General features: G+C 44.9%; 1 protein-coding gene across 3 annotated transcripts in view; it reads right to left on the bottom strand.

The window, feature by feature from the left end:
• DBF4B (DBF4 zinc finger B) overlaps positions 1-6,307 on the bottom strand; it is a 40,473-nt gene extending 34,166 nt beyond the window's left edge. For all 3 annotated transcript variants that reach the window (XM_030800662.1, XM_030800663.1, XM_030800661.1), the window contains exon 1: positions 6,090-6,307. In XM_030800662.1, the coding sequence (XP_030656522.1) occupies positions 6,090-6,282 (193 nt within the window). In that variant the 5' untranslated portion in view covers positions 6,283-6,307. The remainder of the gene's footprint in view (positions 1-6,089) is intronic.
• Positions 6,308-12,946: the final 6,639 nt, after the last annotated feature.

The following is a 12,946-nucleotide window of genomic DNA, read 5'->3' on the forward strand; positions in this document are numbered from 1 at the left end:
AGACCAGCCTGGGCAACAAAGTGAGACTCCACTTCTACAAAAAAATCAAAATTTAATAATTTCTGACAATAATAGCAATAAAAATAGCAAATATATATCACTTGCTATGCACAATACATTCTCAACAGGCCTATAAAGATAAAATTATTATACCTGTTTTACAGATAAGGGAACTGAGGCACAGAGAAATCTTGTATGCCCAAGATCATACTGTTAGTAAGGGGTAGAAATGGAATGAAGGATACCTCTTATTACTTGTTTAGTGAAAGTTAAAAACAAATACAAACAACATACAGAGACTGTTACCACATTGGCATATAGATGGATAAATGTTGAGATAGTCTTGTCTAAATTTATACAGAATTTCAGGAAAGCCAAATATTGCTGTGGGGCTCCCCAAACTTATACTTCATTTTTAAAGTTATTATTTATTTCAATAGCTTCTGGGGTACAAGTAGTTTTGGGTTACATGGATGAGTTCTACAGTGAATTATGAGATTTTACTGCACCTGTCACCCAAGCAATGTACACTGTACCCAATATGTAATCTTTTATCCCTCACCCCTCTCCTAACCTTCCCCCTCATCAAATCCCCAAAGTCCATTACATGACTTTGCATGTCTTTGCATCCTCACAGCTTAGCTCCCACTTACAAGGGAAAACTAAATGGTATTTGGTTTTCCATTCCTGAGTTACTTCACTTACAGTAATGGCCTCCAGCTCCATCCAAGTTGCTGCAAAATACATTATTTTGTTCCTTTTTATGGCTGAGTAGTATTCCATGGTGTAAAAAATATAGAATTTAAAATACAGGAGATCCAACACAGGAAAGAGGCAAAAAGAATTCCACAGAATAATGACGGGAGATCGGAGGACGAAATCAGTGCAATAGGCCTAGTACATAGCCAGGCCAGACTGGAATTCTAAAACGCTATGTCTCCAAGACAAATTGACAGATCCTCTGATGAGCTTGAAAGTATTGAGAGAAGGCCCATACTCTGGTGAAGAGTTTGGACCTGAATTAGTGATCCATACATAAAAAACAAAATCTCCTAGTTTATTATATAGCTCAGTGGTGAATAATGTTTTGTTTGTTTTTTTGAGACGGAATCTTTCTGTCGCCCAAGCTGGAGTACAGTGGCATGATCTCGGCTCACTGCACCTCTGCCTCCCGGGTTCAAGTGTTTCTCCTGCCTCAGTCTCCCAAGTAGCTGGGATTACAGGCATGCATGACATCCTACTGATTTTTGTATTTTTAGTAGAGATGGGGTTTCACCATGTTGGCCAGGCTGGTCTCAAACTCCTAACCTCAGGTAATCCACCTGCCTCAGCCTCCCAAAGTGCTGGGATTAAAGGTGTGAGCCACTGCTCCCGGCCGAATAATGTTTACATAATGAAAATAATGTCAGCGGGGCGCGGTGGCTCACACCTGTAATCCCAGCACTTTGGGAGGTGGAGGCAGGTGGATCACGAGGTCAGGAGATTGAGACCATCCTGGCTAACATGGTGAAACCCCATCTCTACTAAAAAAATACAAAAAATTAGCCGGGTCTGGTGGTGGGCGCCTGTAGTCCCAGCGACTCCGGAGGCTGAGGCAGAAGAATGGGATGAACCCGGGAGGCGGAACTTGCAGTGAGCCCAGATCGTGCCACTGCACTCCAGCCTGGGCGACAGAGCAAGACTCCATCTCAAAAAAAAAAAAAAAAAAGTCAATACAAATGACTAAACCAAAACTACTACATATATACTGGGGAGATAAAAGGAAAGGTGGGAAATGCATGTGTGTTTGTGTGTGGTGCAGAGAAGTGGTAGGACAGAAAAAACCTTTATTGTCCATAGAAGATAGTCAATAGACATAATTCAAAATTGACTGGGCATGGTGGCTCACGCCTGTAATTCCATCAGTTTGGGAGGCTGAGGTGGGCAGATCACTTGAGCCCAAGAGTTCAAGACCAGCCTGGGCAACATAGTGAGACCCCGTCTCTATAAAAAAAAAGAAGATAGGCCGGGTGTGGTGGCTCACGCCTGTAATCCCAGCACTTTGGGAGGCTGAGGAGGGCAGATCATGAGGTCAGGCAATCGAGACCGTCCTGGCTAACATGGTGAAACCCCATCTCTACTAAAAATACAAAAAATTGGGCTAGGTGCAGTGGCTCATGCCTGTAATCCTAGCACTTTGGGAGGCTGAGACGGGCGGATCACGAGGCCAGGAGATCGACACCAACCTGGCTAACGTGGTGAAAACCCACCTCTACTAAAAAAAATACAAAAAATTAGCCGGGCCTGGTGGTGGGCACCTGTAGTCCCAGCGACTCCGGAGGCTGAGGCAGGAGAATGGTATGAACCCGGGAGGCGGAGCTTGCAGTGAGCCCAGATCACGCCACTGCACTCCAGCCTGGGTGACAGAGCAAGACTCCATCTCAAAAAAGAAAAAAAAAATGTCAATACAAATGACTAAACCAAAATTACTACGTATATACTGGGGGGATAAGAGAAAAGGTAGGAAATGCACGTGTGTTTGTGTGTGGTGCAGAGAAGTGGTAGGACAGAAAAAAATCTTTATTGTCCATAGGAGATAGTCAATAGGTATAATTCAGGCTGGGCATGGTGGCTCACGCCTGTAATTCCATCACTTTGGGAGGCTGAGGTGGGCAGATCACTTGAGCCCAGGAGTTCAAGACCAGCCTGGGCAACACAGTGAGACCCCGTCTCAATAAAAAAAAAAAAAGAAGATAGGCCGGGTGTGGTGGCTCACACCTGTAATCCCAACACTTTGGGAGGCCAAGGAGGGCAGATCATGAGGTCAGGCGATCGAGACCATCCTGGCTAACATGGTGAAACCCCGTCTCTACTAAAAATACAAAAAATTGGGCTGGGTGCGGTGGCTCATGCCTGCAATCCCAGCACTTCGGGAGGCTGAGACGGGTGGATCACGAGGCCAGGAGATCGAGACCATCCTAGCTAACACAGTGAAACCCTATCTCTACTCAAAAGACAAAAAATTTGCCAGGCATGGTGGCGGGCACCTGTAGTCCCAGCTACTCGGGAGGCTGAGGCAGGAGAATCGCTTGAACCCAGGAGGCAGAGGTTGCAGTGAGCCGAGATTGAGCCACTGCACTCCAGCCTGGATGACAGAGTGAGACTCCGTCTCAAGAAAAAAGAAAACATAATTCAAAATGGAAAACAACTAAAACAGTATGAGCATATTATTACAGAAATAAGGTGGTAACTTCTAAAAGAAATAGTTAAAAGCTGTAAATGGTTGTTTCTTAGGAAGTGGGAATCAGACAGCCTGAAAGGGGATTAACTCTCATGCCTCCTGTTTTTTGTGATAAACTTTGGCTTTTTTTTTTTCTTTTTTGAGACAGAGTTTCATTCTTGTTGCCCAGGCTGGAGTGCAACGGCGCAGTCTCGGCTCACTGCAACCTCCACCTCCTGGGTTCAAGCGATTCTCCTGCTTCAGCCTCCCAAGTAGCTGGGATTACAGGAGCCTGCCACCACGCCGGCTAATTTTTTTTTTTTGAGATGGAGTCTTGCTCTGTTGCCCAGGCTGGAGTGCAGTGGTGCAATTTTGCTCACTGCAAGCTCCGCCTCCCGGGTTCACGCCATTCTCCTACCTCAGCCTCCCGAGTAGCTGGGACTACAGGTGCCCGCCACCACGCCCAGCTAATTTTTTGTATTTTTAGTAGAGGTGGGGTTTCACCGTGGTCTCAATCTCCTGACCTCGTGATCCGCCTGCCTCGACCTCCCAAAGTGCTGGCATTACAGGTGTCAGCTACCGCGCCCGGCTCTGTTTTTTGTATTTTTAGTAGAGACAGGGTTTCACCACGTTGGCCAGGCTGGTCTTGAACTCCTGATCTCAGGTGATCCGCCTGCCTTGGCCTCCCAAAGGGCTGGGATTACAGGTGTGAGCCACCACACGTGGCCTGCCTTTTAAGCTATGTCAAGAATCAAACAGGAAGCCAGGTGTGGAGACATGCACCTGTAGACATAGCTACTTGGGAGGCTGAGGCAGGAGAACTGCTTGCACCCAGGGCTTTGAGGCTGCAGTGAGCTATGATTGTGCCACCGTACTCTAGCCTGGGTAACAGAGCAAGTTCTTGTCTCTAAAATAAAATAATAATAAAAAAAAATTTAAAGAATCAAACTAGAGGCCAGGTACGGTGGCTCACGCCTATAATCCCAGCACTTTGGGAGGCCGAAGCGGGTGGATCACGAGGTCAGGAGTTCAAGACTAGCCTGACCAACATGGTGAAACCCTGTCTCTAGTGAAAATACAAAAATTAGACGAGCATGGTGGCGTGCTCCTGTAATCCCAGCTACTCAGGAGACTGAGGCAGAAGACTTGCTTGAATTCTGGAGGCGAAGGTTGCAGTGAGCCGAGATGGAGCCACTGCACTCCAGCCTGGGTGACAAAGTGAGACTCTGTCTCAAAAAAAAAAAAAAAAAAAAAAAAAAAAAATCAAATTGGAATAAAAACGAAAATAAAAACCCTCTAAAATCCACATATAATCATCTTATAGTAAATTTTAAGAAAAAATATAAAAATGTATAATCTAAAATATTGGGCTGGGTGCAGTGGCTCACGCCTGTAATCCCAACACTTTGGGAAGCTGAGGAGGGTGATCGCTTGAGCCCAGGAGTTGAAGACCAGCCTGGGCAACACGGCAAAACCTCGTCTCTACAAAACAAACAACAAAAAAAATTAGTTGGGCCTGGTGGTGAGTGCCTGCAGTCCCAGCTACCTGGGAGTCTGAGGTGGGAGGATCACTTGATCTGGGGGTGGCTGAAACTGCAGTGAGCCATGACTGCTCCACTGCACTCCAGCCTGGGTGACAGAGCAAGACCTCAAAATAAATAAAATAAAATATTTTTTTCTTTCATCAATATAATCCATAGGTTCACATAATCTAAAACATCTAATGAGAAAAGCAGGTCACTTACAAAGCAGCAAGAATAAAAAAGAAATGCTGAAGAAAACAAGGAGAAAATACTGTAATTTTTCAATGTGTTGAAGGAAAAAATATTGACTTAAATTTTACTACAAGGCTGAAATAAATACATTCTTAGTTTATCACACAAAGCCTCCTTTTGAAAACATTCTTGAGGGAGGTTCTCCAGAGAAACAGAAGGGAAAAAAAAGCAACAAGAGATGGGAAGAATGAATAAATAACTCAGTAAATCAAGTGGATTACTGTTTAAAAGGCAACAAGCCGATGGCATATCTGTTAACAATCCAGAAGTAAAACTAGATGGTATTTTTTTTTTCTTTTTTTTGAGGCGGAGTCTCGCTCGGTCGCCCAGGTTGGAGTGCAGTGGCGCAATCTCGGCTCGCCGCAACCTCCGCCTCCTGGGTTCAAGCAATTTTCCTGCCTCAGCCTCCTGAGTAGCTGGGACTACAGGCACGCCTCACCACGCCCGGCTAATTTTTTGGATTTTTAGTAGAGACGGGGTTTCACCGTGTTAGCCGGGATGGTCTCAATCTCCTGACCTCGTGATCCGCCCGCCTTGGCCTCCCAAAATGCTGGGATTACAAGGCGTGAGCTGCCGCGCCCAGCCAACTAGATGGTATTAACTAAAGGGGCAGTACGGAGGGAAGTGCCATGTGCTAAAATACTTACCTAATTAGGTAGCAGTGTTTAACTTAAGGATTTTATTGTAAACAACTATGAATGTAATAATTTGTAAATTTAAAAAGTCACTCTATCTTGACTCCACATCTGTCTGTTAATCTTGTTCATAATATGACTCTTACTTGACCTTTACCATGAATCCCAAAACGGTCTATGATGCTGCGTCCATACACACACACACATAAAACCACTAAGTGGGCCGGGTGAAGTGGCTCACACTTGTAATCCCAGCATTTTGGGAGGCCTAGGCAGGAGGACTGCTTGAGGCCAGGAGTTTGAGACCAGCTTGGCCAACACAGCGAGACCCCATCTCAATAAATAAATAAAATGAATAAATAAGTACATAAAAACACTGAGTGATCAGAAAACTCCAACAGGGTGAACATTTTTCGGTCTTTTCCAAGAGACCCTGGCGCAATTTTCACCTCATGTCCCTAGTTCTGACCTGTTACCCACCTAGGTCCGGGGCCCGAAGCCTACTCTCAGCCATGGAACTCTCCAGCTCGAGGCAATCGTCTCCTGAGAAAGGACATAACAGCAGCTCAACCATCTTCACTAATCCTTCGAACTTCCATGCCTCCCGCCCACTACCGTCTCCCAAAACCCACACAGAAACGCGACTCCTGGGAACAGCAAGACTCAACTTCATTCCGACCTACATCCCGCGACTCCCGCCAGGCTCTTGTCCCTCATGCCCTCCGCCTCCTTTCAGACTCCGCTCAGTGAACGGCCGTGACCTCTTGGCCACCTCCTGCCCATCTCAATCTCCATACATCCCTCCAGGCTGTTGTCCCCTACATTCCTCTGCCACCTTCATTCCTCAGTCCCCTCCATTCCTGTGGCTCCTTCCCGGCCCCTATATCCTCCTCAGCTTCGGCACCTACCCGCTGGTCAATTCCTAAGCGCCCCCCACGACCCCATACCTCGCCTCAACTATTAACGACCCCTTCCGCCTTTCTTTCTCCCCTTCCCGGCATCCGTACCCTTTCCCGGTTCGCTCATCAAATGCCGGCTCCTTCTCGGCAACCGTACTCCTTCCTCAGAGGCCTCCGTATTACATTCGCGAGCTCCATGAGCTCTTCCCGACTCCACAGTCCCGGTTATCCCAGGGCAGCTACAGCACCAATCTCTTGGCGTTTTCGGCCGCGGCTTCAGTTTAAATTTCCTGCCGGCTCCACCCCTAAAAGCAGGCCGTAGCTGCGAGATCCGTGCTACGGTGTCCTTAGAAGGACAATATTAGTTTCGCGATTCCTCTTTCCATTCCCCCACCGCCTACGTCTTCTCAAACCGTCTCTTCATTTCTCGGCTCTTCATTGGCTTGGCAGCTTTGCCCCTTAATGGCCCTCAAGTTGAGGACTAGTGGTCGCTTTTTAGTGATTCTTCACATTGAGCTGCATTGAAATTCCTAGAAGTTTGAATACTAAATAACAAAATAAGCCTAACACTTGCAGAGCATTTGCAGTTTACATAAAGATTTCACTTACACATCATTTCATCGTCACATTTTTGTCCCCCTCCCGCTCTTCAATTATTACCTGCCCAGCAAAACTTCTCAAAAGACGTATCTTTATCCCTCACTTCCCATCTTTTCTTCAACCCATCTAATTAGACTGCTAATTAGAGATCAAATTTGATCTAATAAGAGATCATTCAGTGGAGAGCTGGGGACCTCCCCACTAAAACTGTACTTATCCAGGTGGACTGTGATTTCCACAGTCTGAAATACTATCCTCATCATATCCAACTTATAGATGGACTATTCCTTCTTTGAAATACTTTTCTTCTTTTTGCTTCCATGACTCAGCACTCTACCGGTTTTTTCCCCTATCTCAATGGTTCCTCCTCAGTCCCGTTTGCTGGATCCAAAGCCACTGTTCACCTATATATGTTGGAGTATGCCAACGCTTTAGCCCTTATCCCTCTCCCTTATCTCCCTAGGAGATCTCATCCTAGCTTTACAATTCAGCTCTGCCACACCTTCAGATTTTCTGTAACTCTGACCTGTCTGATCTCCAGACTCATATATTCAAGTGCCTACTGGCTATTTCAATTTGGATGTCTAATAGGCACCTCAGGCTGAACACATCAAAACAGAACATTTGTTTCGCTGCCCCTGTCAAAAAACCACCTGTTCTCCCCCCAAGGTCTTCCCCTCTCAGTAAAATGTTACTGTTTACTCAAATGTCACAATCATTCACCCAGTTGCTCAAACCAAAAACCTAGAAGTTATCTTTCAGTACTTTCCCTTATGCGCATCCCCACTCCAAGAAAAAATCCTACTAACTCTGCCTCCAAAGTACATCTGAAATCAGACCACCATCACCCTAGTTCAAGCCGCTATCATTTCTTGACTAAAGTACTGCAGTCAATTCTTCACTTCTACTCCCGAGTAGCTTCCTATCTCTCCCCAATATAATCCATTCTCCATTCAGCAACCAGAGTGATAGTTTTTATATTTATTTATTTATTTATTGAGAGGGAGTCTCACTCTGTCACCCAGGCTGGAGTGCAGTGGTGCAATCTCGGCTCACTTCAACCTTTGCCTCCCGGGTTCAGGCCATTCTCCTGCCTCAGCCTCCCGGGTAGCTGGGATTACAGGTGCCTGCCACCATGCCCGGCTAATTTTTGTATTTTAGTAGAGTTGGGGTTTCACCAGGTTGGCCAGGCTGGTCTCGAACTCCTGACCTCAGGTGATTCATCCACCTCGGCCTCCCAAAGTGCTGAGATTACAGGTGTGAGCCACTGCACCTGGCGCAGGGTGATATTTTTTAAACACTGGTAGAGGTATATATAGTACATAAACTTGGTATCTCTTCCAGTGGGACTCCTCCCTGAGGAAGCTTATACATCTCAGCCCTGATGAATGAACGAAGGCTTGGCCATATGACTTGCTTTGGCTCATGAAAAAAGAAAAAAGTGACATCACTTCCAAGCAGAAACTTTAAGAGGCAAGATGGTTCAGCATGCTCTTTTTTCACATATGTGACAGAATTTGTATAATAAAGGTATCTGCCTCAGCATTTTTTGCAATACCAAAAGATCAAAAGCAACGAAAATATTGATTAACAACGGGCAGTAGGTTAAATAAATTATGGTGTAGTCATACTGTGCAACACTATGCAACTCTAAAAAATGAAAATACTTAAAAATATAAATGTATTTAGGGAGTCCTAGCCAGAGCAATCAGCAAGAAAAAGAAACAAAAGGCATCCAAATAGGTAAAGAGAAAATCAAATTGTCTCTGTTTACTGATGATATGATTCTATATCTAGAAAACCATGAAGACTCCACCAAAAGACTCCACCACTCCTAGACCCAATAAATTACTTTAATAAAATTTTAGTACTAAAAAAAGTCAACACACAAAAATCAGTAGCATTTCTATACACCAATAACGTTCAAGCTGAGAGCCAAATCAAGAATGTGATCCCATGTACAATAGCCACACACACAAGGCTGGGCGTGTTGGCTCACACCTGTAATCCCAGCACTTTGGGAGGCTAAGGCGGGTGGATCACTTGAGGCCAGGAGTTTGAGACCAGCCTGGCCAACATGCTGAAACCCTATCTCCACTAAAAATACAAAAATTAGCCTGGAGTGATGGTGCACAACTGTAATCCCAGCTATTCGGGTGGCTGAGGCACAAGGATCACTTGAGCCCAGGAGGCGAAGGTTGCAGTGAGCCGAGATCACGCCACTGCATTCCAGCCTGGGAGACGAGTGAGACTCTGTCAAAAAAAAAAAAGCGCCAGCCGGGCACAGTGGCTCACACCTGTAATCCCAGCACTTTGGGAGGCCGAGGCGGGCAGATCACGAGGTCAGGAGATCGAGACCATCCTGGCTAACATGGTGAAACCCTGTCTCTACTAAAAATACAAAAAATTAGCCAGGTGTGGTGGCGGGCGCCTGTAGTCCCAGTTACTTGGGAGGCTGAGGCAGGAGAATGGCGTGAACCTGGGAGGCAGAGCTTGCAGTAAGACGAGATCACCCCACTGCACTCCAGCCTGGGCAACAGAGCAAGACTCTGTCTCGCTAAAAAAAAAAAAAAAAAAAAAAGAGCCACACACACAAAACAATCCCTAGGAATACGTCTCACCAAGGAGGTGAAAGATCTCTACAAGAACTATAAAACACTGCTGCTGAAAGAAATAATAAAGGACACAAACAAATAGAAAAACATTCCATGATCATGGATTGGAAGAGTCAATATCATTAGAATGTCCATACTGCCCAAAGCAATCTACAGATTCAGTGCTGTTCCTATCAAATTACCAATGTCATTTTTCACAGAATCAGAAAAAAAAACTACTCTAAAATGCATATAGAATGAAAAAAAGAGCCTGAATCGCCAAAACAATCCTAAGCTAAAAGAACAAAGCCAGAGGCATTACATTACCTGACTTCAAACAAACAAGGCTACAGTAACCAAAACCGCATGGTAGTGGCACAAAAATAGACACATAGACCAATGGAACAGAATAAAGAACCCAAAAATAAAGCTGTACACCTACAAGTAATGGGGAAAGGACTCCCTGTTCAATAAGTGGTGCTGGGAAAACTGGTTAACCATATGTAGAAGAATGAAACTGGACCCCTACCTCTTACCATATACAAAAATTAACTCCAGATGGATGAAAGACTTAAATGTAAGACATCAAACAGAAATTCTGGAAGAAAACCTATGAAATACTGTCTGGATATCAGCCTAAGTCCTCAAAAGCAATTACCACAAAAAAAAAAAATTGACAACTGGCACCTAATTAAACTAAAGAGCTTGCAAAGCACAGCAAAAGAAATTATCAATGGAGTAAACAACCTACAGAATGGGAGAACATATTTGCAAACTATGCATCCGACAAAGGACTAATATCCAGAATCTATAAGGAACTTAAATAAATCAATGACAACAAAAAAAACCTAATTAAAAAGTGGGAAAAGGCCAGATGCAGGGGCTCATGCCCGTAATCTCAACACTTTGGGAGGCCAAGGTAGGAGGCTTTACTTGAGCTCAGGAGTTCAAGGTCAGCCTGGGCAAAATAGGGAGGCCCATCTATATAAATTTTTTTTTAAATTAGCTAGGGCTGGTGGCATATGCCTGCAGCCCCAGCTGTTTGGGAGGCTGAAGTAGGAGGATCACCTGGGCCAGAAGGTCAAGTCTGCAGTGAGCCAAGATCATGCCACTGCATTCCAGCTTGAGTGACAGACCAAGACCTTGTCTCAAAAAAAAAAAAAAAAAAAGGCAAAAACATGAGCAGACATTTCTTAAAAGAAGACATACAAGTGGCAACAAACATGAAAAAATGCTCAATATCATTGATCATCAGAGAAATGTAAATCAAAACCACAATGAGATACCATCTTATACCAGTCAGAATGGATACTATTAAAAAGCCAAAAGATAATAAATGTTGGCCAGTCTATGGAGAAAAGGTAATGCTTATATACTGTTGGTGAGAATGTAAATTAGTTCAGCCCCTGTGGAAAGCAGTGTGATTTCTCAAAGAACTAAAAATAGAACTATCATGTGACCCAGCAATCCCATTACTTGGTATATACCCAAAGGAAAATAAACCATTCTACCAAAAAGACCCCTGCCCTATGTTTATTACAGCACTATTCACAGTAGCAAAGACATAGAAACAACCTAGGTACCCGTGAATGGTGGATTGGATAAAGTAAATGTGGTACATATACACCATGGGATACTATGCAGCCATAAAAAAAATGACATTGCTGGGGGCAGTGGCTCACGCCTGTAATCCCAGTACTTTGGGAGGCCGAAGTGGACCGATCACCTGAGGTTGGGAGTTCGACGCCGGCCTGACCAACATGGAGAAACCCCGTCTCTACTAAAAATGCAAAATTAGCCGGGTGTGGTGGCGCATGCCTGTAATCCCATCTACTCAGGAGGCTGAGGCAGGAGAATAGATTGAACCTGGAAGTCGGAGGTTGCGGTGAGCTGAGATCTTGCCATTGCACTCCAGCCTGGGCAGCAAGAGCGAAAGTCAGTCTCAAAAAAAAAAAAAAAAAAAAAAAAAAAAAAAACAGTGTCTTTTGTAGCAATGTGAGTGTAGCTGGAGGCCATTTTCCTAAGCAAATTAGCACAGAAACAGAAAACCAAATATTGCATGTTCTCACTTTTAAGTGGGATCTAAACCCTGGATACACACGGACGTAAAGATGAGAACAATAGACACTGGGGACTCCAAAAGGTGGGAAGGCTGGAGAGAGGAAAGTGGGTAATATGTTCACTATCTGGGTGATGGGATCACTAGAAGCCCAGGTCAGGTATGGTGGCTGATACCTGTAATCCCAGCACTTGGGACACCGAGGCCCCAGGATCACTTGAGCCCAGGGGTTTGAGACCAGCCTGGGCAACATAGGGAGAAACTTTCTCTACAAGAAATAAAATAAAAAATTAGCTGAGCATTAGGTATGCACCTGTGGTCCCAGCTATTGGAGAGGCTGAGGTGAGAGAGTCGCTTGAGCCAGGAGGTCAAAGCTGCAGTAAGCTGTGATTGCCCCACTGCAGTCCAGTCTGGGCAACAGAGGGAGACTCTGCCCCCACCCACCCCGCCCACCCCCCACCGACAATCCCAAATTGCAGCATCGCACAATATACCCTTGTGACAAACTTGCACATGTACCCCCGAATCTGAAATTTAAATTTAGGCCAGGAGTGGTAGCTTATGCCTGTAATCTCAGCACTTTGGGAGGCCGAGGCAGGCGGACTGCTTGAGACCAGGAGTTTGAGACCAGCCTGGGCAAGGTGGCGAAACTCTGTCTCTACTAAAAATGCAAAACTAGCCGGGTGTGGTGGCATGTGCCTGTAGTTCCAGCTACTCAGGAGGCTCACCTGAGCTTGGGAGGTGGAGGAGGCAGTAAGCCGAGATCACGCCACTGCACTCCAGCCTGGGTGACAGAGTCAAACACTGTCTCAAAATAATAATAATAACAAAATTTAAATTAAAAAATTGTATTTAACCTCCATGTTAGACTGAGAGCCTCAAATTGAATAAAAAAGAAGTCCAGCTATATGATGTTTACCTAAGAAATACCTATAAAATAATGACACAGAAAAGTTGATCAAAAAGGAATGCAGATATATTTATTTCACAAGTACATATGGAGTACTTACTAGATGTTCAGTGCACTTTAAAAATAGTAGTTTAGGCTGGGCGCGGTGGCGCACACCTGCAATCCCAGCACTTTGGGAGGCTGAGGCAGACAGATCACGAAGTCAGGAGATCGAGATCATCCTGGCTAACACGGTGAAACCCCGTCTCTACTAAAAATACAGAAAAATTAGCTGG

The sequence above is a fragment of the Nomascus leucogenys genome, chromosome 19 (assembly GCF_006542625.1).
Source record: "Nomascus leucogenys isolate Asia chromosome 19, Asia_NLE_v1, whole genome shotgun sequence".
Classification (NCBI taxonomy): Eukaryota; Metazoa; Chordata; class Mammalia; order Primates; family Hylobatidae; genus Nomascus; species Nomascus leucogenys.